Source organism: Ambystoma mexicanum, chromosome 8 (genome assembly GCF_040938575.1).
Source record: "Ambystoma mexicanum isolate Mex_15411 chromosome 8, UKY_AmexF1_1, whole genome shotgun sequence".
Classification (NCBI taxonomy): domain Eukaryota; kingdom Metazoa; phylum Chordata; class Amphibia; order Caudata; family Ambystomatidae; genus Ambystoma; species Ambystoma mexicanum.
Window position 1 is genome coordinate 1,508,786,265 of NC_090929.1, and position 24,452 is coordinate 1,508,810,716.

Below are 24,452 nucleotides of genomic sequence, written 5' to 3' on the forward strand. Positions count from 1 at the left end.
ACCAATTGGGTTTACTGCTAACACCTGTAGTCTTATACTTTTTGCAGTGGTCCCTAAGGGAACTGCACAGTTTGTGCCTAACAGTATTGAACAAGAAGGGCATACGGTATAAGTGGACATTCCCGTTTGGCCTGCTTTTTGATTGGGAAGGTGCCCAGAAACGGGTGACAACTCTATAGGAAGGAGCTGACACACTTCCCATTGAGCTGAAGGAGACCCCCCCCGCCCCCGGAGAGAAGAAGAGGAAAAGTGGCAAAGATGGCATGAGGAAGGAAAAAGGAAATCAATAGAAAGATGGGACACCGTTAAGGCTACAATCAGAGGGGACCTAATTGCTGCGGCTGCTTTTCGAGTGAAGCAGTTAAGGGCTTTGGAAGTTCAATTGGAGGCAGAGGTTGAAGCGGCCAGGCAGGCAGCTGGTGCAACCCCATCCCGGACAGCCATGCGGACTTACAGGAAAGCGCTGGGCCAGTTAGAATTGTTACGTACCAAGAAGGCGGAAGGGGCACTCCTAGCTGTGAGACAAAAGTACTATGCAAAGGCGAATAAAGCGGGTACGCTTTTGGCACGGCTACTTAGGGGAGCAAGGGTGAAAAATGCCATTACGGCCTTAAAACTGAGCACTGGGGAGAGGGTGCAGAGAGGGAAGAATTGAAGGAGGCTATAGCGGGGTTCTACGACTCCCTTTATACATCCCAAAACCCCCTTAGTGAGGCGCAAGATGCGTTTTTGCAATCCATCTAGCTACGGGAAATTGATAGGGAGACGAGGGAAGCCTTAAACCGAGGAAGTAAGGGGAGTGGTCAGAGCCCTTCCAGTGAATAAAGCCCCCGGCCCTGACGGTTATACCGCAGCCTTTTATAAAATGTTCATTACACAGTTGGCCCCCCAACTGACCTCCCTATTCAACGCGTTCCGACGGACAGGTAACATTTCCCCGTCCATGGAGGAAGCAAAGGTGACTCTTGTCCTCAAGCCGCGTAAGGACCCGGAAGAGAGAGCAGCTTACCGCCCCATTGCCTTGATCAATATAGATCCCAAGATATTTTCTAAAATCCTGGCTAACAGGTTGGACGCCATCCTTCCTTCTCTGATACACCCGAACAAGCGGGCTTTGTCCAGGGCCGCCAAACAGAGGATAACATCAGGCGGGTGGCCCATTTAGTGAAAAAGTCCAGAGAACATCCACCCCAGCGGTTTTGGTGGCGCTCGATGCGGATAAGGCTTTCGACCGCGTGGAGTGGTCTTTTCTGTTTCGAGTGATGGAAAAGATGGGCATTAGGAGGGAATTTCTCATGATGGTCCAGGCTAATTATTAAGCTCCATCAATTAGGATAATGGTGAATGGGACGGCTACTAGGAGGGTCAACCTACAAAGGGGACTAAGCAGGGCTGCCCTCTATCCCCTATTCTTTATGCGCTGTATCTGGAACCCTTATTGCAAGCGATCAGGGAAAAGCCAGATATACGGGGCATCCCGTTAGGGGGGGGAACAACAGAAGGTCGCAGCTTTTGCTGACGACATGTTGCTGATGTTGACGGTGCCCAAAGAGTCGATTCAGGTTAGCTTGTCCCTGTTGGAACGATTTGGGGAGGCCTCGGGATTTAGGATTAACGCCAACTAGTCAGAAGTCCTCAATTTAACGCTTAGGGGACTAGAACTTGAGGAATTGAAGGGAGGCACTCATTTATTGTGGAGTCCGGGCAGGATTAAATATTTGGGGGTAAAGATCACAGCAACAATCGCAGGGTGGTACCCAGCAAATTTCCCCCCGCTCCTTAAAACAATCCGAAAGGATTATCCAAGATGGCGAGGCCTTGGAGTATCCTGGCTAGGGCGGATCTCAGCGGTGAAGATGGTTACGCTCCCGCAACTGTTGTATTTATTTCAGGCTATCCCGCAGCCTGTCCCCTCAAGCTTCTTTAGGGAATTGGGGTCTCTGACTAAAGATTTCGTGTGGGAAGGGAAAAGACCAAGGGTGCGGGGTGGTTTGCTGATGGCATCTACAAGGGAGGGAGGCCTAGCTTTGCCGAATTTTCGGCGGTACTATGAGGCAACTCAGCTACGAATTATGAGGGAATGGTTGAAGGGGGAAGAGAGTCAGCAAGAGAAGCTCTGGGTGAGAATAGACAGAGCGGTGGCCAACCGTAGCCTTTCGGAAGTGCTTTGGCTCCCTAAAAAGCATAGACCGGGGCACCTCTATGAAAGCACTATAACTAAACTAATGGTGGATATCTGGGATAGCATGGTAAGAGCCAAGGGAATTACTTCATTCCCGTCTCCATTTACGCCACTCTTTGGCAATGGCGACTTTTCCCCGTGCCTGGAGAGGGGGGCTTTTGAGAGTTGGCAGGAGGGAGGGTGTGGTAAGCTATGTGACATGTTTGGAGAAGGGGAACTGTTGTCGTTTGAGGGCTGTAAAAGGATATTTGCAATACAGGAGAAGGAAAGACTGTGGTATGCCCAAATAAGACATTGGGTACTTCACCCGGGGTTCAGAAAGGCGGCAACTAGGGAGCCGACACAATTTGAATTTTATTTTCTGACCAACGATGGTACAAAAGGCCTTATCTCCAATATTTATAAAATCCTGAATAGCTTACAATCTGTTCCTCAATGGGCTTACATGCAGAAATGGGAAGGGCCTAGCGAGGGAAATCAGTAGGGAGGAGTGGGAAAGACTGGGAAAAAATACCCAAATTAGCCAGAGCATCCCAGCTCCAAGAAGCATGGTATAAGCTCTTATTCGGCTGGCACTACACCCCGGCCAGGCTTCACAAGATGTTCCCCACACGATCAGACAGCTGCTGGAGGGTTTGTGGTTTGGTAGGCACGGCAGAACATGTTTGGTGGCAATGCCCCAAGATTGCACCGTTCTGGGTGGAGGTACAAAGGGCGCAGGAAAGGGTTTTTGGTTTGGGAGATACACGGACTCCAATGCAGATTCTCCTGGGCATCCGGGTGGCTTCTGACAAAGGGAGGATCAGAGGCGGGGAGAAAGCAAAAGCAATTTTGACTCTGGCGGCCCTTTTGTTGATAGCTCAAAGGTGGCGGAGTCCTGAGATCCCCAGGGAACAGGATAGGCTGCAGAAAATTTGGGCCATTGTGGCCTTGGAGTGGGCAACTTATGCCTCGGAGAATAAAGTGCAAAGCTTTGCTGCCGACAGGGGAGAGATTAGAGAGATTATGACTTTTCTTAAAGATGACTACAGAGTGATATGGTGTCCGCAGCGCCTGAGACTTCTTGAGCTACAATAGGGTGAGGGAACATTCTGAGATAGAGAAGATGGGGGGGAGGGGGGTTTGAATGCTCGTCGTCCGGGTGGGGAAGGGTGGGGGGAATGTTTTCTTTTTTTGTTGTCTTGTCAAAAATTTAAAAGTTCAATAAAAAGTTTTCCCAAAAATAAATTCATGGGGTCCAGCGGGTTAGAGTTTGAGGCTACCACCATAGCCTCTAACATTACTGAGGCTATTTTCATAGCTCGCAGTAGAATAAAAATGGTAGATACCACTGCCACCAGCCAAATCTTAGAGGTTTGAAATAATGTTCCATGAGAAACTGACAAAAAGGAATAACTATTTACCCTTCCAGTACTGTATTGGAAGATAGTTTGTACTGGGTCTGTACATTTAGAAAGACTAGTAAAGTCAATGGCAACTTTACATGTTCTGGGAGACAGTAGTCAGTCCCAGAAAATGGAGTTTAAAGTGGGAAGTCTAAAAAGTCAACCCTGTGTCACTGCACTAAAGGTGCTGTTTGACGCACATTAAAAGTTGATGCCTATGGAGTAGGTGAGACTCCATAGTCCATGAGCATAAAATGTACAACACACAGCAAAAACACATGCAAGAGTGGGGGGAAAAAAAGGCTTGCACTCTTACCAGGTGAAAGAATAAATCCATCAAAGCAGCTGAGGGATTCAATAGGTAAGGGAAATTAGCCATTCTCGAGAATCCTCCCTAACGTGACATACCATGTCCCGTTTTTTTAAAGACCCACTCACAACTGGGGACAACTCTTAGTATCTGAACATTTAAACTATGCATGTTACTTACCAAGGTATCGGGTGTTGGGTAGAATTCTCATAAATGTGCTAATTCCCTTCACCTTAGAGACCCCCCCAGCAACTTTGCTAGATTTTGAGGACTTGATTTTTTTTCCTGGGAAGAGTGAGCCTTTTCTTTCCCACTTTTTCATGTATTTTGATCTGTTTTTTTCACTTGTGTTTTAGATAACTCCATAGGCATCATCTTTTCATGTGCGTTACACAGCACCCTCAGTGAAGTGACACAGGGATGTCTTTTAGACTTCACAAAGGTTTAAATACATTCTCTGGGATAAACTACTGTTTTCCCAGAGAATGTAAAGTGAAATTGACTTTAGTAGTCTTTCCAAATTCCTAGACCCAGCACACACCAGCTTACAACGGAGTGCTGGAGGGGTTACATAGTATCCCCTGTGTCTTAATACTCATGTAGAAGTCAAATGCTATCCTTTCCTAGTGAAAAGGCTGGAGGCAGTGGTTTTAGAACAAACTACCATGATTTTTCCCGACCTCGAACATCGGTAGCTAAAAATCACAGGAGCCATGTTTTTCAAGATGGCACCTTAAGCCCCTTTGTTTAAACGGGTCACGGTCTTCTTTTGTCACCATTTCTTTTTGGAAAGGTCCTTCTAGTGTTTGTCTCTGCACGCCAAACCAGGTTTGGTCCCTTTGTTCGTATGCCTTTGGCGGGCTTCAGGACTGAAGACCGTCTCTGGCGCCTGAGTGTCTGGGGTGGGCAGGAAGTTAGGGAGGTGCCTGAGACTCCCTGTGCGGAGACCCAAATGCACTCTGGCGGGATTGGCTGGCTGACTGTCCGGCAAGGACAGCCACCCTGCTGGGTGAGTGACAGCTAGGCTGGAATGAAAGACGAGCTGGAAGAAGACGGCTGCTGCAACTCCTGAACCGTTGGTGTGCCCGGTGAAGCCCTGCTGCAGGTCCGAATTGCCAAGTTAATCTCAACAGAGAAGCCCCTACAAGGACGACTTCTTCCTTTGAGTTGGTGGGACCAATCAACTCGTAAGCCACCTGGATACCATTCTCGAAGCTGGTTAGGATTAACCAGTGGGGGAAGGACACCAGCTTGTGTGCTTGAAGAAGAGCTACTCGAACGGACTCCATTTTGTTTGCTTTTTCGAAACGATCTCGTGCAGTGCAGGCGTCCCCCAACGTCCCCCCTCTTGTCCCCACGACTGAGGCTCGGGAACAGTGAAATCTGCAGGAACTGCCAGGAACCAACGAGTTCAGCTGCATTTGTTTGTTCATATTAAGGTACTGTGCCAGCCCGACTGAGAGAATGCCACTCTTGGGGTGAAAGTTTGTGAAACTTTCCCAACTTGCAGGCCTTATCAGCTTGTGACCCAACAAATTATTCTTTTTCAACTAAACTACTTCTGAGAACTTTTGCAAAGTTTTTACGTTTTATACCAGAACTGCTCTTTCCTATCCAGAACACTAGCCCATTTACTTTGGCCTGGTCTATTGACTTGAATTGAACTCTTCTGGTGAACTGAAACTATTTGCACTGCCTAACAACAAGTATATGTCATCTATTCTACTTTCCTTATCCCTTTTGCTCACTTATAAGTAACTGAACTGCAATTTGGCTCCTATTTAAGGGGAGCTCAAACTGTCTCAATCAGTTTTGTATTGAAGTATATTGGTATAATATTAAGTTGTCTTCTAGTGAAATGTTTTCTAAATGATTGTGTAATACATTAAGTGTTTTACCAAGAAACCTTGAGTAGAAGTGTTCACGTGAACCACTGTAATTGAAAGTCCTCTGTGTAACTATTTGTACTGCTCACAATCACTCTTGAGATAAGCCTGGCTGCTCAGCTCGCTACCAGAAACTGTGTGGTACAGACTTAAACCAAAGGTTGGTTTGGCTTACACCTGTAGTCCTAATTGTGTGTGGTGCTCCCAGAGGGTGTACTGCATGCAATTCTGCCTAACCTCTGGACATCTCTTAGCCTTAACTCAGCTCCACATTGCTTACTTGTTTTATCTACCATCTTGAAAAATTGACTGATCTATGGTGATGATATATATTTTTTGTATATGATCCTTCAATAGTGGATGTCACCTTGTGATCCACCTAATCATTGGGTTGACAATATTCTATATGTTAACACACAGGACTGCATAGAGCGGATTCCACCCTGCCTGAGTCTTTTGACTTAACTATACAATAGTATTGTTTTAGGGGTTACCGCACGCAACCCTCCCGTGATTTTCTGCCAACCACAATATGACCTTGCAGGTCTTTTTTCCGAACCTAATGCCAATCTAAACCTGGCCACTTTCCCAGTTGTCCGTAACCATGGACAGACTGGACACAAGGCGCATGTGACGTCATTGTGTACCCCTACGTGTGATGTTGCCTGGCAACAGCGACCCGAAGGATCACAAACTCTCGGACCGCGTGAGCTCCTCCATTACCTGCATGCTACAGTGCCATGAGCCTGACGGCGGCAGGTATGTATGTTCTAGATTTACACTAACCTCATTCCCTGTCCACAATCGGAGTGCTTGTGCAGAGCAAGTAGGATCACCCTTGACGCATAGATTTCCTATCGCATTTTAGGTAGAAAGGATTCTACCCTGACAGTCACCTAGTTCTAAACCCCAGGTAATGTGCATGACGCGCATTGATCTCTTTAGTCATGTAACGCTTACCGCAATCTTTGTGGATTTCTTCTTCACTGATATTAGATGAAAAAGGTTAAGCACACAGCCAGTTAACTTTTTTCCAGTATCACAAATGCACTAGCCATTTTATACTCTAGTGTGAAAGTGACTTACAAATACATTTCTTCTTTTCTCATTCTTTCTTTGCTTATCATGAACCACAAATTTGGGGTATGTACGATTTTACATTCTGGATGTTTGGTTTCTGTTTTTGGAAATATTATGTATTATAAAATGTATAGTGTCTAGCCCTAAAGACGGAACATGTTCCGAAATGCATTGGCATACACTGTTGAGATATATATCTTTGGATGCATACTGCCTAACAGAACATTACAAATCTGGGAAAAATTCTTTCAAATTAGTCGTGCATTATCATTCTTGGGTGTTATTTATGGCCTTGATATTAACAGCAAGAATATGCATTTGCAGCTTACTCCAAGAGCATTACGTCAGCGTACTATGAACTAGAAATTCTTTCCTAGTTTTTTGCATCAGATCTCGGATCCCCCTCAGTCTGGCTCAGATACCATTCAACACAATTTTCAATTAGTCTTCCCCCTGCCGGGCTTGGACTAATTCCAATTTCCAATATACTTTTTCATCAACTATCGAAGACTTTCGAATGTGCACAGGGTGTTGCTTGACCCGTTGCAGGCCCACTTCGATTTCACAATTCTTTATCACTCTTCACATTTGCCACCTTTCAGCTGGATACCTAACTGACTTTTGAATGAGCACCCAAGATGTTCCAGACCACTCTGTCTATGGTATCGTATCTTAGTTTCAAAGTCCAATCACTCATCTGCTGTTTAATTCTGTACGCGTCTCTTGTCACATATGCTCAATACACTGGTCTCTTCAGTTGTCATTAAACAATGTTGCCGCTTGCAACCTTGGCTTCAACACAGACCTGTCCGGTATACGTCTCCCCATCTCACCTGCTGTGCTGACTTCACTGGCGCTGCTTTGTTGTAGGAGTGAAGAACATTACCACAACGGCAAACTATTCTCCCCGTCTTGATTATTGAGGCTGCAGAGCCCCGGGTCTCCGACACACAATGCAGGATTCTTCAACCTTGATTCCTGGTCTTGTGTTTCCTATTCTCGAAGGTTCACAAAAGTACTGGTCTTTCATTGAAAAGCTCAGGGGCATTTCCCTCCTTGCAATCCTCCTCGGTTTTGCTGTCTTTCGCCTTGCATTCAACTGCCATCTTGGAACTTCTGCTTCGTCATGTGCTTTGCTCAGTGTGTTTTCACGCTCCGCCTTTTATCCGTGTGGGGAAGTGATGGAAGTCGGGTGTGTGTAATGTTCAGTAATTGCTTGATCCTGCCTGACCATTTTATTGGGACATGCCAAGTATACAGCTCGGGTGTTAGCCGTTTTCTCTCACAGTGAGCTGTCCATTTGAAAGTGTTTGTGTTGGAAAAGGGGTGGAGGTTGAGTTCCTAAGTATCCTACCTGGTAGGATGGGGTAAAGGTGTTACAGGGAAGAGGATACCACGTCTCGCCATCCAGTGTCCCACGTGCACTCCCCGAAAGCCCCTCACCCAGGTGATCCTCCCGCACTGGTCCACCCCCAGGAACTGTATTCAAAAGCGGTGGCCGTGTCCTGGCCACCTGGATGACAGATCCCTGGGGACTAGCGGGTGAGACACCTTCAAGTTTCTCGGAATACCAAGGGGATAGTTTTATAAAGTCGTATCATAAGTGACTTTAGTAAAACTGCCCTGACAATAATAGTCTAAAGAAGAAGGGCACATAGTTTCCCAGTACTGACAGTCTGAAGAACTAGTCAGTTTCCCTAGAACAAATTAGCAAAAGGCCAGTGGAGTGAAGCTGAAGGCTTCACTTCACTGTAAAAAGTCGGGATAAGGTGTAAAATCAAAATGTTTGGGGGTCCATAGAATATGGAGGAAATGTTGCTCCAAGAGAACTTTCCGAACACCTCCCTGTCGAACACCCCCCTGGCTCCATAGGCTAGCATGGGTGTAAAGTTCTGACCCTAACTCTGACCTGACCTTTGATGGTGGATCCTGGGTTAAGAATCCTTCCCTTGTGTGTTGGGATTGAGTCTTGATCTGAACCTTCTCCAACTTTGTATAACTTTATTAATCATAACCACTGTCGCTGCATATCTCGCTATATACCTACCTGATCTGTGAATACTTTGGAACTGGTGATGTGGGCTGAAGGCCCCCACCATCCTAGGGTTGGACTTTAGTTGGGGGATCTGTTCTGTGATTATCCTGGAAGTGTGTTGGCTATTTCAAAACATCTGACTACTTGCCTGTATTCCAGTGTTTATTGAATCAAGTAATATTCTATGTCTCCTAAGGGGTGATTGTATGTATGTGTTTTATAAGGTTTTGTGTGACAATATTTACCTAGAACCTAAAGTCCTCATACAGAATTGTATTTTGATGCTTGCCTGTCTAATTGGAATTACTGGTGTTTTTCTGTGTGAACTTACTGTATCCCTAGACCACTCTCGCACCCTTCCTGGGACTAAGCCTTGCCACTCTGCTAATTTCCCTTGATTGGGTTAGGCTAAACTCCTTATGCATTCCCAGTTCACCATAATAGGGTGGCCTCTGAAAAATCCTCCCACCGGGACTGATTTTGGAAATCCGTCAGCAACACTTACTATTCTGAGAAATACCACATGTAGCAGTTTATAAGAGGGAGAATCATTACCAACCGCATCAACCTCAGTTTATCACATTAAAATAGTAAAAAACATGTACATGGGGAAATCCTATCCCTCCCCCGCGTTGCTGTATATTGTATAGTTATCAATACACTTGCCTGCTTACCATAAGAAAAGGGGTTGATATATATTGTGAAAGGTGTTACATTTTCTTTCTTGTCCTTCACCTCTGTCCACTTTGCCTTCCACCCATCCCTTCAGCCTGAGTCTGTGGTATGTTAATGTTCTTTGTTTTTTTCACAGGGCACAGTGTCCACATTAAGGCCATTCGGGATCATTGTAAAGATCACTGACCACTTGACTGGCCTGGTTCCTTCCATGCACCTGGCTGATGTGCGGATCAAAAAGCCAGAGAAGAAATATAGTGAGGGGCAACCTGTCAAGTGCCGGGTAAGCAGTGACTTCAGCACATGTTTTTTTCGTAAATGGTAGAAGTTTGTGCACCATCATTGTGTTAAGTGAACTACTGCTACCTTTGCCAAGCTTCGACTTGTTTTTAATTTCTTTACAATTTTTTCTCCATCCGCTTTTGAAAAACATTTTGTAATTGTTATAGTTCACATTCACTAGTTAAATGACAAATCAGGCCGTCATGTTTTGAGCTCTCTTATGTACTTCCTGGTTGCAGCTTTTAGAAGTTTGCAGTTTGAATGTTGCTTGGTACTCATCCGTATTTATCCAAGAGGGTAACCTGCTCGCCGGTTTTGATCCTACCCTGACTTTTCGAAGGGAAGTAAAGCCTTCAGCTTCTCTTCAGTTTCCCCATAACCATGAGCAAAACGGATCAGTCCTCCAGACTATCAGTACTGGGGAAAAGTATTTCCGTTTTGAATTCTTGTACTTGTTAAGATTGCACAAAACACCTTGCAGTACAGTGGGGATACTTTTGGATCACCCTTTACCTTTAACCTGTGAATTTTGGTTTGCTTTGTATGTGCCAAAAGACAAGCTGGTGGTAGCCGATTCATTGTTACAATTTTTGCATTATTGTTAGTGTGCACATTCGCACTTCTGGCATATGGCTGCTAAACGTGGCTAGTGCCCTGAGATTTTCGCTTGCTTCTTTGGCCATATTTTATTTTGTCCTTCCTACCTTGCCAGGCCAGGAAATCCTTTAAACGGCATACACTTGCCCAGGAAAGCTGCTGCTTTTGCAGGCTAGTGATGTGGCTCTGGGTGGCTGTGTGGCCCAGCAAGTGGGGTGTGATTGTCTAGTCTCACTCCACAGCAGAGGTACCAGAAGGTCTAGGTGTGGGGCACATTGAAACCAGTAGTTGACCCGGATTGTACAGCTGCTGGCTGTTTGAATGGTCCATACACTTATAATTGGTGGATTTAGACTTGCTTGGATTTTGAATAAGAGGGCCTCTGCAGCCATTTCTTCAGCTCATCGTCAGAGCCAAGAATCCCTTGAAGAAACGCAGCCTGCTGACGATCCGATGTTTTACTCCTGAAGTGGACCAGTATCCCTTTCTGTATCCGGCCCTGTGAAACTCTTTGTGTTAGGCAGAATCCTGTGCAGTGCCCTTAGGGACCACTCACACAATTAAGACTACAGGTGGTGGTACAAGTTTTACCTTTGGTACAAGCTTGTACTACGATGTCAGAGTGGTAGCAGTGGCGGAACAGCCAGGCTTATCTCAAGAGTATATGAGCAATAGCAGAGATTACACAAAGGGACCACAATTACTTTTTTTTGTTATTTATTTAAAGTGCATTAGCCAAAATTTGACTTTTAACACATTTCGTACACAATGTATTAACATAAACAATAAAAACAAACATTTGCAATTTCTAAATAAAAACATATATCATAATAAGAGAAAAGAAAAGAGTAAAAGATCTAACCAACACATTTTTTCACAAAACGAAGAATCAAGTTGTTACTAACTTCAATTCCTTTAAAACTCTAGCCACTTCAATTGATAGAGCCATCTCATTACCGGAGGATAGTCTCACCCAAAAATCATCAGTATTCAAATGAGACTCCTGAACAAATCTGCCAAAAGAACTGGCCCTGATACTCCAAGTCCCGGAACACTTAGAAAGTAAATGCTTAGTAGTCTGCACTTCCATAGTTAAGCATCTATCACATAATGATGCAGTACCCCCTTCTTTATCCCTTTTAGCAAGTAATTCCAGAGTTGGGAGTAAATTTAAACGAAATCTCAAAAAAGCAGATCTAAACCAAAAACTGGGGGACTTCTTAAGATAAGCCGGAAGAAACGATAAACGCTTATCTAACAGTGTCAGGGAGGCTGATCTTGTAGTTCTCCGCATCCTATCAATCGTGTAAATCCAATCAGTCACTTTCAATTTTTCCTTTACTTTTAGAGGATTCTGTAAAAAGGACTCTACATCAGAGTCACAGCCAGACAATAATGCTAAACAAGTTAGTTCTAGCCTACACAAAAAACATTATTTCCTTGTTCCCGCTCTACATCAATTTCCTCAAAAAGTGAGTTCCTAGGGGGATCAAGAATTGACCTATAGAGAGTAAGCCACTTCCAGGCTAGCCATGATCTAAGTGAAGACAAGCCAAGCTCATATCGTAAAGAAACAATTGGAACACAATCAGGGAGGCCCAAAGTACGTTTCCAAATCTTTGATTCAATAGCATCCCAGTCTAGTTCGAAGGCTAGAGGACTGTAGTCCATGCCATATAGGATTATGGGAACTACCTTCCCGATATAAAATCTTATAAGGGGGAGGATGGTAAATCTACCAAACTTAGAGTAGATTCTTTTCATCTGAGCTCCCAATTTGATCACTTTTAAATCAACAGAGGCCATCAAAGTAAGCCTAGATGGGAAGAATCTTAATTCAGCTCCCAGATAGGTTAATTCGGAACCAACCTCTACCCGGGAGAAGTCTAACTTGCAGATCAAAGTCTTCACTATTTTGTTAGGCCTCCTAAATACAAGAATCTTGGACTTTGAGGGATTTATTTTTAATTTATTAGTCCTGGCATAAGATTGCAAAGCAGTTAACAAACTCTGCAACCCCACTTGTGAGTAGTCCAAGACTACTATATCATCAGCGTATGCTAGCCAATTGATTTTTACATTACCGATGGAAGGAGATATTAACCCTATATTCTGTAGCCAAGCCGCTAGATCTGCCATAAAAAGGATGAAAAGCAAGGGAGCTAATACAGCCTTGGCGTACCCCTTTAGTTATCCTGATTGGATCAGAGAGCAAACCGGACCTGCCCAGTCTGACCTGCATATAATTGTTAGAATGCAGCTCTATTAAGATAGAAAGTAAGCCAGCAGGAATACCCCAGGCATCCAATTTACCCCATAATAGATTTCTATCAACCATATCGAATGCCTGGGATAAATCAATCCAGGCTCCAAAGAGAGCAGGGCCCCCCTTGGTGAAAGACTTCGCCGCAAGACAACTCAAGACTAACCCATTCAGTGAGGTAGAAAGACCCTTTCTAAAACCAGATTGCTGCTGTGGAATAATTCCCTTTGTTTTCGCCCAAGATTCCAATTCACCTAGAACAATGCCCGTAAAGATTTTACTATCGGCATCTAGGAGAGAAATGGGGCGATAGTTAGAAGCCAGTAGCCTATCACCCTTCTTGTAAATGGGAATAACTATTGAATGAGTCCAAGAGTCAGGGATTCTCCTCTGGACAATTATGTTGTCAAAGAGGGCTTTAAGGATCTTCGCCCACATTTCTGGATCCGATTTCAAGATCGAATTACTTAAACCATTCGGACCAGAAGCTCTGGAAGTTGAGGATTTTTTAATTAACAATTCTATATCCTGAACGTTAAACTCAAGAAACCAACTACGGAATGCATCCGCAACCGAGCATATCGAGGCGTCAGAACCATAAACCTTACAAAAATGGTCAATCCAGATCCCCTCTTGAATAATAGAATCTTGTTTCTGATGTTGAGTAACCTCATTCAGATTCACTAAAGTCCAAAAATTTCGAGAATTCCTAAGAGACAGGGCGTAGAGCATTCTCTCAGCATCCTGTTGAACTACCAGATGATTATGTGCACGAAGCCAATTCCTATAGTTATTTTTCAGCTTTACTAACCCCTCCCCATAGGCTTTCTCACATAGGCCTGATCTCTTTAGGATAGATATCTGAGACCTCAATTCTTTTTTACGAATTATAATTTGCACATTAAAAGAATGTTTATGCAGCTTGTGTGGTTTCTGTGCGGGGGGCTCCACTGACGCCTGTACAGACAAAAAATTCAAAAAAGCACTAGGGATACAAAATTCAGAGAGATTCTGAGTAGATAAGTGGCTCGTCCTAAAACACAACTCGCTATTTACTAACTGACCTCCTTTTTGAAATTTTCTAATGGCATTTCCTGAGTTATTAACAAGTAGCTCATGATCATAGCGAAGAGTTACTGGAGCGCAATCATAAGACAGAGCCACCTTCAGCATAGCATGGTCATCAGGGTTCCCATCTCCAACTATCAAACTATTACAATTTACGAAGATATTTCTAGAGACAAAGAAATAATCTATCGTGGAGAAAGAGGAACCTCTATGCCAGGAGGGGGAATTAGGAATATCCCCCCCTAATATCTCCATTCAACATATATAGATTCCATTCCTGCATGAATTTAAACCATATTTTGCCATTAATAGACTTCTGCTTACAATTGCCTGATCTGGGATCCACAGTGGAAATACATTGGGAGTTAATGTCCCCGGCAATAAGAATTTCATCCGCTGGGTAACGGATAGAGCAATCAAGTAAACCCTCCGAGAGAGCACACAGAAACTCACAAAGTGTAGAAATACCCAGGTTCCAATACAGGTTTGCCAAAATCCAACTTGAACATTCATTGGAGTTTCTCAAAGATACTCTCACGATGAGGATCCCCTGGGTGCTATTTGAAACAATCACCGAGGATTTGAACATCTCGTTATTAGAGGCTACCAACAAACCCCCCATCGGTCTGCCCACCCCAGGAGCCAAAGCCAACTGTTGGAAAATTGAGTATCCATCAATACCCACTAGACCAGTTAGCTAAGTTTCTTGAAAAATAATTAGATCGAAAGTTTTAAACATTTCCGATCTCCTAGGCTCCTCAGAGAAGGATGTGTAGCCTCTAGTGTTCCAAGATAACACATTGACCTCAGTTGACCCTAAAGCTTCGGATGGGTCATCCCCATCTTAAGAAAGACTTGAGAGATCACTTCAGGTAACATGTCCCACATATTTGTTGTAATAATTGGGGAAATATCCTTACTGATTGCCCCCCGACAATGATCTTGCTTGACTATCTGGCGGGAGTCGGGAGTAAATACTGGGCAAGTCAGAGAGATCTTCAGTCCCCTCTGCTCCCATGCCACCGCCTCACCCATAATTATATTCAAACCCAATCTTGATTTCAATTCTATTGCCGCTATATTAGTATCAGTGTCACATGGGAAGCTCACTGCTTCAATATCGTCTGAAGAAAAGTACTTCAAGGCTGGGATTGACTTAATTTCCATTATAATTGCAGAACGATTTAACGGAGAGTCAAAACGGGAAGATCCAACAATTCTTGATAGAAAGACTCTCAAACCTAGGTTCTGTTTATACAGTTCATCATGCACCTGGGATGGTGTACCAAAGTTTACACTCTCCGTCAAAATTCCTAAACCAGCTGGAGCATCAAATCCTACAGCCCGTGGTTCACCATCAGACAAAAGGGAAGCCAGTCCATCAGATGGATGCTTCGTTATAGCAGCAGTATTCGCTTGCGGATTTTCAAAGCTAGAAGTGGCCCCCTTGGCACCATGGTCTACTGCCACCCTCGCTGATTTTTTCAAGAAAATAGGAGCAATTTTAACCAGAGGGTTAGGCAGCAGCTTTTTCTGTTTAGCCATTAGAAAAATCGGTGCAATTTCTTTTGGTTGGTCCACATAGTCAATTTGACTTCCCACAGTAGATTTACCTCCAGACACTATCGTTTCATCCATAAGATGTACTTTTTGGGCTTTTGATTTGGGAATGGTCTTCCCCTTTTTCGAGCAAGGAGTCTTAGCCAAACCCTTTTGAGATTACTCAAGGGTTTCAGAGCCATCATTTGATTTTCGTGGATGCTGATTCTGTAACGCTCACCTGATTCCCACGGAGGCGCGGGTCTTGGCAGGAAGGTGTCTGTAACACGAAACGTGATGTGCAGGATTCGGTTGGCTTCTGGGGTCGACCCTCTCCGCACTGTGTGTCGAACTCGAAGGGTGAGGTTTCTGCAGGTGAAATAATATGGGGATTAAAGGTCTGGGTTGCTGAATGTCCCTATCTCTCTCCTCCCAGCTTGTCTGTTGAACCCCCCTCCCAGGTCAACGTGCTCACCTTAGATAGGTGAATGCTGGGCTCTCCATCTGCGTCTAGTGCAGGGTGCCGTTGCCAGTTCCTTCACTGGTGAAACGTGGGCCTCTTGACTTCAGAGGATGGGTACCGTTGTTGACTGCACAACCGGTAAGTTTCTGGACACCTTTAGTCTTTATAGTCTTTTATGCGTGGCACTGAAGTGCCTGGAGTTGCGTAAGTATGGTAGCGCTCTTACTGTCTCTTTCTTTGTCTTTGCAGGAGACGATGCAGAATGAAGAAATCCGGAATTCGCCTCGTGCCGGTAAGTGTGACACTGCTATTGTCTTTGCAGGTGCAGATGCGGCGTGAAGAATCCGGAATGCACGACGTGCCGGTAAGTAAAATAATGCTGTTTGTCTTTGCACAGATGTAGCGTGAAGAATCCGGAATGCACGACGTGCCGGTAAGTAAAATAATGCTGTTTGTCTTTGCAGGCGAAGGAGCAGCGTGAGACACGGCCGCTGCCGATGGATCAGGTAAGCAAACACTGCGTGTGAAAGTTCATTCTGCTAACCTGTGGTTTCTTATCTTTTGCAGGTGCTGATGTTGCTCGGATACCGGAATGGTGAGTATAATTCTTGCAGGTTCAGGATCCAAAGAAGAAAAGCTGGAGCAGACTCGGTGAGCGTTCTGCTGCAGATGCAGAATAACGCGAAGCACGTTTCATCAATCGGGTGTGGTTTAAATAGCCTTGGAGTGATGAGGCGTCTCCTTCCACGGCCCCGCCTAGGTCAGAAAAGAGTTCCTGCTTCCAGAAGAGTTCCAGTGGAGTTGTGCTGCCCCACCCAGGTAAGAAAAGTAGTCCCAGTTCACAGAGGACTTTTAAGAGTCTGGCAAGTCAGCAGCATGGTCTGCCGCAGGTAAGTCCACCCAAGCATCTTCACACCCATGATGAGCCCGGCGCTTCCAGTGCCGGGACCGAGGCTTCTGATGAGCCTGGTGCCACCGGCGCCAGGACAAGGTCCAAAAGGTCCCTGTGGGGACCGGCTGGTGCCTAGGATCAGGGTTAGGGGCCTGCTTCCAAGGACGTTGGGCTGATCCTGGCTCCTTGGAAGCAGTGATCATGACAGATTCATTCCAGAATTAATCTGTTTTTTCCTTCGTTTCCCCTTTTTATTTATGGGGGTGATGGCTTCATTGGCTATTAACTTCCTATTTTTTCTCTTTTTTTTGGATTTCCCATTTGATTTCTTTTTCTGAGGGACTGGTAAATCCGAGTCCGAAGAAGAGATATCTATTGGAGAACCCACAATTGGGGCCCCAACTTGAAAGTCACTATCAGCCAGAGCAGCCAATCTCAGAAACTCCTCCATCACGGATGTCGAGAGGGGAGTATCAACAAAAATGGCCTCTGCGTGAGGGGGAATAGAAAGACCCAACGGACCTTCCTGTGTCTGGTTATCACAGCGATCAACTTTTTCTAGTAAGATCATAGACACCTTTTTTAAATCCCCACATAAATCAGTCAAAAGGGCCATTTTGCACGATTGATCCTTTACTTCTTTATGGAGCTCAGTCTAAAACCCTCCCAATGATTCATTGACTGCTGATTTTAAGGCTACCATGGCAATTTCGTTTAATTCCAAATCCTTGTTAATCTCCATTAGTATACCTGTATGCTGATAGACCTCAGTTTTCAAATTTTCAAAAACTTTAACCAAATAAGATAAAACAAAATTTAAAGCTGTTATAGTCAGTGGCACTAGTACTTCAGGGGAATTCTGAACAAGGTCAACCGGTCTCTCATGTTCGGGTAGAGAGGTTGGCAGTTCCAGAAGGATCTCGTGAGAACTTACTTTGACCGGCCTCAGTCATTCCCATGTCGGGAGCCAAGGCTGCCGCTTCCAACTCCAACATGTCCTCATCTCTAGGCTCATTAAAGTCCTCACACCGATGAGTCAAAGAATTCTCTAATAGGACTGAACCCATCCTAGGGACTAACAAAGGAGGCATAATATTAGTCAAAGGAGGCTCACTTGAAGAGACTAGATGGTTTAAAATCACATTCTTCATGGTGGAGGTCCTCAGGGTAAAGTCAATATCACCATGGAAAAGCGCACAGCTGGGTTGATTTAAAGGCGTTGACGGGTCCTCCCTGTGCGATAGAGAATCCACCAGACCCGAGCCAGCTGGTGCCTGATCATCTGATGGATAAACACTCGGTGGGGGAAGAAAAAATACCACCACCTGATTTATAGGGTTTAAAGAAGGATGCCCTCGGTCTTGCCTTCTCTTTGCTAGGTGCCTTCTTTCCCACATCCACTGGAGTAGAATGTAGTGGTCTCTGAGCTTCTGAGGAAAGAGCCGCACTGCAAAGATCATACATGACCCCCTAATTAATTCAAAGCTACGCTTTTGCTGAGAGTAGTGCTTCTTCTAAATTGAGTCAGAGGCCCAGAGCGGGGAAAAAAGAGGAGAGGCGCAACAATGCGATGCAACGGACGGCCAGCAGACTCAATCCCTGTCCGCTACCTATCCGCTGCCTCCCTCCACTCCTATTTTCACCTGGTCACACCCTTGTCACTTATTATAGCCACAAAGGGTATTAGTGGGTAAACTCGCAGCACCTCGCAAAGCGGTTTAAATTAGAGTAGGGTAGGTTAAATAGGGTCAGATAGAAATAAGAGGGGGACGGGCTTAGGGAGGCCTCTTTAAAGACGCCCTTTCAGCCTCTATCAACCTTTATCAGTTTTAACAGTTTTGAGGCTGTACCCAATTTCATCCAGTAACACCCGAACCCCCTACTGTAGCCTAAACCCTTTGCCCTTTACCCTTTACTTTTTAGCAGTTAGCAGTTAGCCGACAGCTATCGACGACCCACTGCCACACACTTTCTCCCCGCAGCACAACTCACTCACTCAGAGCGGGTTCAGCAAGTTCCACGGGCTCTACCCGGAAGGGTCCCGTGAGAATTCCAACTGGAATTTGCAGGAGTTTGCAGGAAAGACTGTAGTACCGGCAGCGCACGAGGGAAGTCCAGGAGCAGCCAACACTCGGGGGGGGGGGGGGGGGGGGGGGGCACTAGCAGCAAGCCGGTTGGCCTCAGCTGGGCTCCCGCTCCGGCGATCCACCACGACTCCACTTAAGAGGAAAGGACCTAAAGTCGAAGGACGTCGGCTCGTAAGCCTGTCAAGCCGTCAAGCCGCACTGAGTGAACGCAGGGAAGCGAAACAGATCAGCCGCTTCCGACATCTGTCCCTTCTGCTCTCTACATCCCTTGCTATCTGGGACCACAATTACTGTGACTCAAGCAAACACTGACTCAAGGTTTTAGGTAGAAAAATATAAGTACATTTATTTTGAACCATTCATTATAAACACAATACTTCTATTAAACTTCAATAAAAACCACATGTTAAATATACTACAACTAACCAATTCACTTTGTACAGTAAGTCTCAAGCTAAGTACCCTGTGTTGGAATTAACCGGTGTTAGGCACAAAAACACGTTACCGCAAATACGATTGCGATCACTTTTTGACAGTTCGGTCTACTAAACAAACGCGTATCCGTGACATGAAATGCTACCGGGGCAAAAACACACTTGGCACTTAAGGTACCCACAGGGAGTTGGAGGCAAAAATCACAGGCAATATTTTGGTTGGGCAGGCAGAATCAAGAAACACTCAGAGACAGGAGTTCAAAAGCCAAAGGGCCGGAGCCAGGGTCGAAAGACACCGGGGCCAGTTGCCGAAGATCACACGGTCAGACAGTTCACGATTCAACGTAGCCAAAAAGTACTTCGGTATTGTCAATGTTCGGAAGCAAAAGTTATAAGAAGGAGGGAAGACAAGGGCAAACCTTGGAAATGAAGAAAAAGGGATTCACCCAGTTTCCTCAACAGAACACAGTACCTTGTTCCAATGGTGCAGCTGGTGCCCTGGCAGTTGTTCCTGTTTCCCGCAGACCCACGATTCCTGGAGCTTCGTTGTGAAGGATGTCGTCTGAAGGGGGTCGGCACCACACAGGGATGAAGCCGGCAGCAGCGACAAGGAATAAGAGGTGTGCTCCTTAAAAACAGGAGAGGCTCTTCAGGTGGCTATCCGGACCACTACAGCAGTGTGCAGCGATTTTGACCACGGAAGAGGATCCTCGGGCTGTAGAAGATGAGCTGGTTATCCCTGACAAACTCAAGGGAAGAAGAATCCGGACTGGATCTTCTCTGAGTCGTTGAAGGGCATATAGCTCGGGACTGCAGCAGGGCTTCACCGGGACGGGGTAGTTGCAGCACCCGTTGTTCTCTCTGCTTCTCTTCGGTTCCTTGTAGTTCCAGTGGTGACCCTCTGACTTCTAGCCCAAGAGACCTGCCTTTTATGCGAAAACCCCCCATTCACGCAGCCTGGCTGTCAGTCACCCAGCAGGGGGGGTTGTCCAGCCCGGACAACTACCCGGGCCAATCATGATAAAGTGCGACTTGGGTTTCCTAGGATACCCTGTGCAGGGGGTGGCTACACCCCTCCCTCACATTCAGTCCACCTAGACACCCAGGCGCCTTGAGGGGGGCTTCTGGGAAGAAGCCTGCCAAAAGACAGGGAACAAAGAAGGCGAACCTAGTTTGCCGCGCAAAGTAAAACACAAGAAGGACTTTAACAAAAATAAATGGCGAATAAACCCAACCAGAGCCAAGAGAAAGACAATTTGGTCAAGCGGGTTTATGTTTGAGGCTAATATAATAGCCAAGAACAGTACCACGTTTATCTAATATAATAGCGGTTGAAAAGTTAGGGTAGTAGATACTGCCACCTGCCATGTCTAAATGTTAAGAGCGAAACAATGCTCTAGGAGGTACAGATAAAAAGGGATACGAGTTAACCCTTTCCAGTACTCCATGGAAGATGGGGTGTACTGGATCTGTGGTAGATTGACTAAGTAAAGTTAATGGTAACTTTACCCTTTTCTGGGGGACAGTAGTCGCCTCAGAAATGGAGTCGAGGGAAGTCTCAAAGACAACCCTGTGCCTCGGCACTGAAGGTGCTGTGTGACACACAAAAGGAAGGGGGCTACTGAAGTGGTGTACTTCAGAGTCCACAATCACAAAAACAGGTAGAAACACATAGCAAAACCCAGGTAAGAGTGGGGGAAAAGCTCTCCCTTACCAAATGGAAAAAAATAAACTCCAGAAGTCCAGTAAAGCTGCTGGGGGACTCACTAGGTGAGGGAAATTAGCCATAAATAAGAATTCTCCCTAACAGTGTGTATACCTGATCTCTGAAGACCCAGAGCTGTGCTTCAACCCTTGGACTAGTGAGACCAACTAGTCTTGATGTCTTCTCGAGAATCCTGCCCTTCTGATCCTTTGGCAGTGTCCCTGGACAGCCCAGTGGACTGACAAGATCTCCTGTGGGCTACCTCGCCAATCTGCAGTTCAGTCTGGAACCTTGGTCGTCACCAGCTCGTGCCATAAGTAACCTTCTCCTTGAATTCCATCTTCCCACCTTCGAGGGAACATTTCTTGGAACAGCTGCTTTGACTGTGACTGGAAGGATGCCTGTTGTCGCCTACAAACTGTGATCATTGCTCAAACTTGAAGTGTCCTGAGGAAGCCTGCATTGTTGGATTCTGCATTTCTTCACCGTCCGGGATTGCGTCTTGCATTGCTATCTGACCAGAAGAAGCCTCTAACCCGCAACTCCTGGGCATCTCTCTCTAGAGCAAGAGGTGAAAGAACTAGCCCCCAGACGATCCACAATGACATCTGGGAAAGTCTGAGCCAGGAGGCGGGGGGGCGTAAGTAAGTTTCGAAGGGATTGTGTCCTCCGACATATTCCACATCTATGACAGGTAATGTCCACAGCTGTGCTGCTTTGGAAAAACATTTCGGCAGAGGGCGCCTGCGTCAATGTCGTTGATCTGGGCCTCCGTCGATGGTCGACGTCACCGGATGTTATATATAGGATGCACGGCGCCCGTAGCCTCAGTTCTGTTTTTTCCGCATACGTGTTTGCTTCGGAATCTCGGCGCGCTCGATTCTTCTCTTCGAACAATGTCTTCATCCTCTTCTACAACCCTGAAGTCAGGCTTTAAAAAATGTCGGGACTGCGGTTCGAAAATGTCCATCACGGACCTGCACAACATCTGCCTCTGGTGCCTCAGCGAAAGCCACGCCACCGACGACTGCAGTGAATGCCAGTCCCTGACGTCTAAGGCCTTGCGGGAGCGTAAGAAGAAATTGAAGGTAGGTAGGATGTCTAAGCCCCATAAATCAAAGTCTGCTGGGCTTTCGACCGAAGACTCGAAGGGCGACTCTGCGTCGGCGAAAATCCAGGAGGTCTCGGTCTAGGAGTGGTTCCCGCAATTCCTCTGCCTCGTCGAGGCATTCTAGGAAGCGCCGTGACCGGTCGCCTTCCCCGCCCTCGTCGGAGGAGGACTCCACCGACGGTTGACTTGTCCTACCAAGTCTTCCGTCGCCTGTCGAATGGGATGCATTCCGCCAGCAAATGGCGATTTTCAAATTGCAAGGCACAGTTCCATCCGTGCCTTCGAAAGAAGCCGGCAAGGATCGGGCTCGGTCCACCACTCGCACTCTTTCGGGCTAGGGCGGTCGGCGCGATCATCGGTAGCCAGTGAGGTCTCACTCGGACAAGCAAGATCGCCATAGCCGTGCCAGGTCCAGGTCCCGGTCCTTGACGCCATTGAGACGGTTGGAGCCTGTGAAGCCTTTGAAGAAGGCGTCGATGCCATCGGCACCATGGCAGTCGAAGGACACTCTCAGGGCTCTGGCCTCGAAGAAGTTGTCAAAGTTGTTGGCGCCTCGGTCGACATCGATTCCCTCGGCACCCTCAACTCAGTTTGTGGAGGATTTGCTGGAGGTGCCCCTAAAGGCTGTGGAAACTCCGAGGAAGGCTCTCAGTAAGTCTGTGAGGCCTGTTTTTGAGCCCTTTTCTGTTCCTCCTCCTAGATTGGAATTTTTCCAATTTTCCAACCTTTACAAGACATTTCTGAGGTTGAGGAACTGTCTGATGAGGAGATGGTTGTGCCTCCTGATGTCCCTGGTGATCTTTTATCTGGGCATAGTCAAATGGAGGAACTCCTTCAGTCATTGTATGACGCCAGTGGCCTTGACACCCCTGCGGAGGTGGAGTTTGGCCGACCTGAACCTGGGGCGCATGCAGATTCCTCCCATCGGCATCTCATTTCAAGGCTGACTGAATACTTGGGGTGGTCTGCTCCACCTGTTGATTTTGCTCAGGATGATTTGACAAGGTCCACCCACTGACCCGGTGTTGCTGTTTCACATGGCTTTGCAAAGAAGGGTGGCGGTGGCTTAGACTGCTCCGGCAGTTAATAAGTCGCTTCCGAAGAAATACCGCCCATCCAGTGGTGACCCCCGCTACTTATCGACACACCCTACTCAGGAGAGTTTGGTGGTGCAGGCTGCTACTGCCTCCTCGAAGCAGGCTGCGTACCCTACCATCCCTCCTGATGGGGACGACAAGCGCTTTGATGGTTGGGCGAGGAAGGTATTTTCGGCTGGGGTTATGGCGTTGGAGGCGGCCAACTCCACTTGTGCATTAGCGAGATTCACACACACTCTGTGGAACTGTGCGTCTTTGGCGGCTGAACATATTCCCAAAGGGGAGGTACGGGATGGTTTTCTAGCCTTCGTGCTAGACATGGCAAGGATGCCATGTGTGAATCCATTCAGTCGGGTCTCGACACGGCAAACTGTGTCAGCCGGTCCATGGCTGCGAGCACCGTGCTACGCAGGTTTGCGTGGTTGCGGAAGTCGGGGTCTGCTCCTGATGTGCAATCCCGGCTTCTGAACATGCCCTTTGATGGAGTCCATCTGTTTGGCAGCAAGGCTGACGAGAGCCTTGAGAGGTTGCAGACCTCCAAAGCTGCAGCAAAGTCTTTGAGCGCTGCAGTACGTCAACCTCCGCCTTTTCGTCCTAGGGGACAGCAATGGAGGGGAGGTTCCTTTCGGTACTACTCTTCCTTTGGTAGATCGAGAGGAGCTGCCAGTCAAAGGGTCCACCGTAGGAGTACCAGGGGTGGAAAGCAAGGCACTGCCGCAGCCGCGTCCGCTCAGGCATGAGGCTAAAACCCATGGTTCGCCGGTTGGGGGCAGACTTGCGCAGCATCTTGGAAAATGGCGGGCCATTACTTCAGATGTGTGGGTTCTGGAGATCATAGCCTACAGCTACTGTCTTCCCTTCCGGAAAAGGCCTCACGACAATCCACCGGGGAAGCTCTCTTTGAAGCGTCCGGATCCGCTCCTTGCGCAGGAAATTCTATCCCTGCTGGAGAAAGGCGCCATAGAACTGGTGCCTGTAGCGGAGAGGAACAAGGGATGGTGTTCCCCTTATTTTTTGATCCCGAAAAAAGACTGGGATTGAGACCCATCGTGGACTTGCGTTGGTTGAACAAGCGCCTCAGGAAGGACAAGTTCAAGATGGTAACTTTCTCAAGTCCTCCAGGCCCTTCAACTTCAGGATTGGTTGGTGTCTCTAGACCTCAAGGATGCTTACTTTCATGTGCCGATTCAGCCAAAGCACAGGAAGTACCTGAGGTTCACGGTTGGCGTTTTAGTTTCGGGTCCTGCCGTTCGGATTGACCTCCGCCCCGAGAGTCTTCACCAAGCTGATGGTGGTGGTGGCAGCGTATCTCAGGAAAGAGGGGATTCACGTCTACCCCTACCTGGACGATTGGTTGATCA

The 24,452-nt window shown here is 46.6% G+C and overlaps 1 protein-coding gene across 1 annotated transcript in view; it reads left to right on the plus strand.

Moving 5' to 3' along the window:
• PDCD11 (programmed cell death 11) overlaps nucleotides 1-24,452 on the plus strand; it is a 1,291,633-nt gene that overhangs the window by 330,608 nt on the left and 936,573 nt on the right. The window contains exon 12 of the mRNA XM_069611704.1: nucleotides 9,690-9,836. Within this exon, the coding sequence (XP_069467805.1) occupies nucleotides 9,690-9,836 (147 nt within the window). The remainder of the gene's footprint in view (nucleotides 1-9,689; nucleotides 9,837-24,452) is intronic.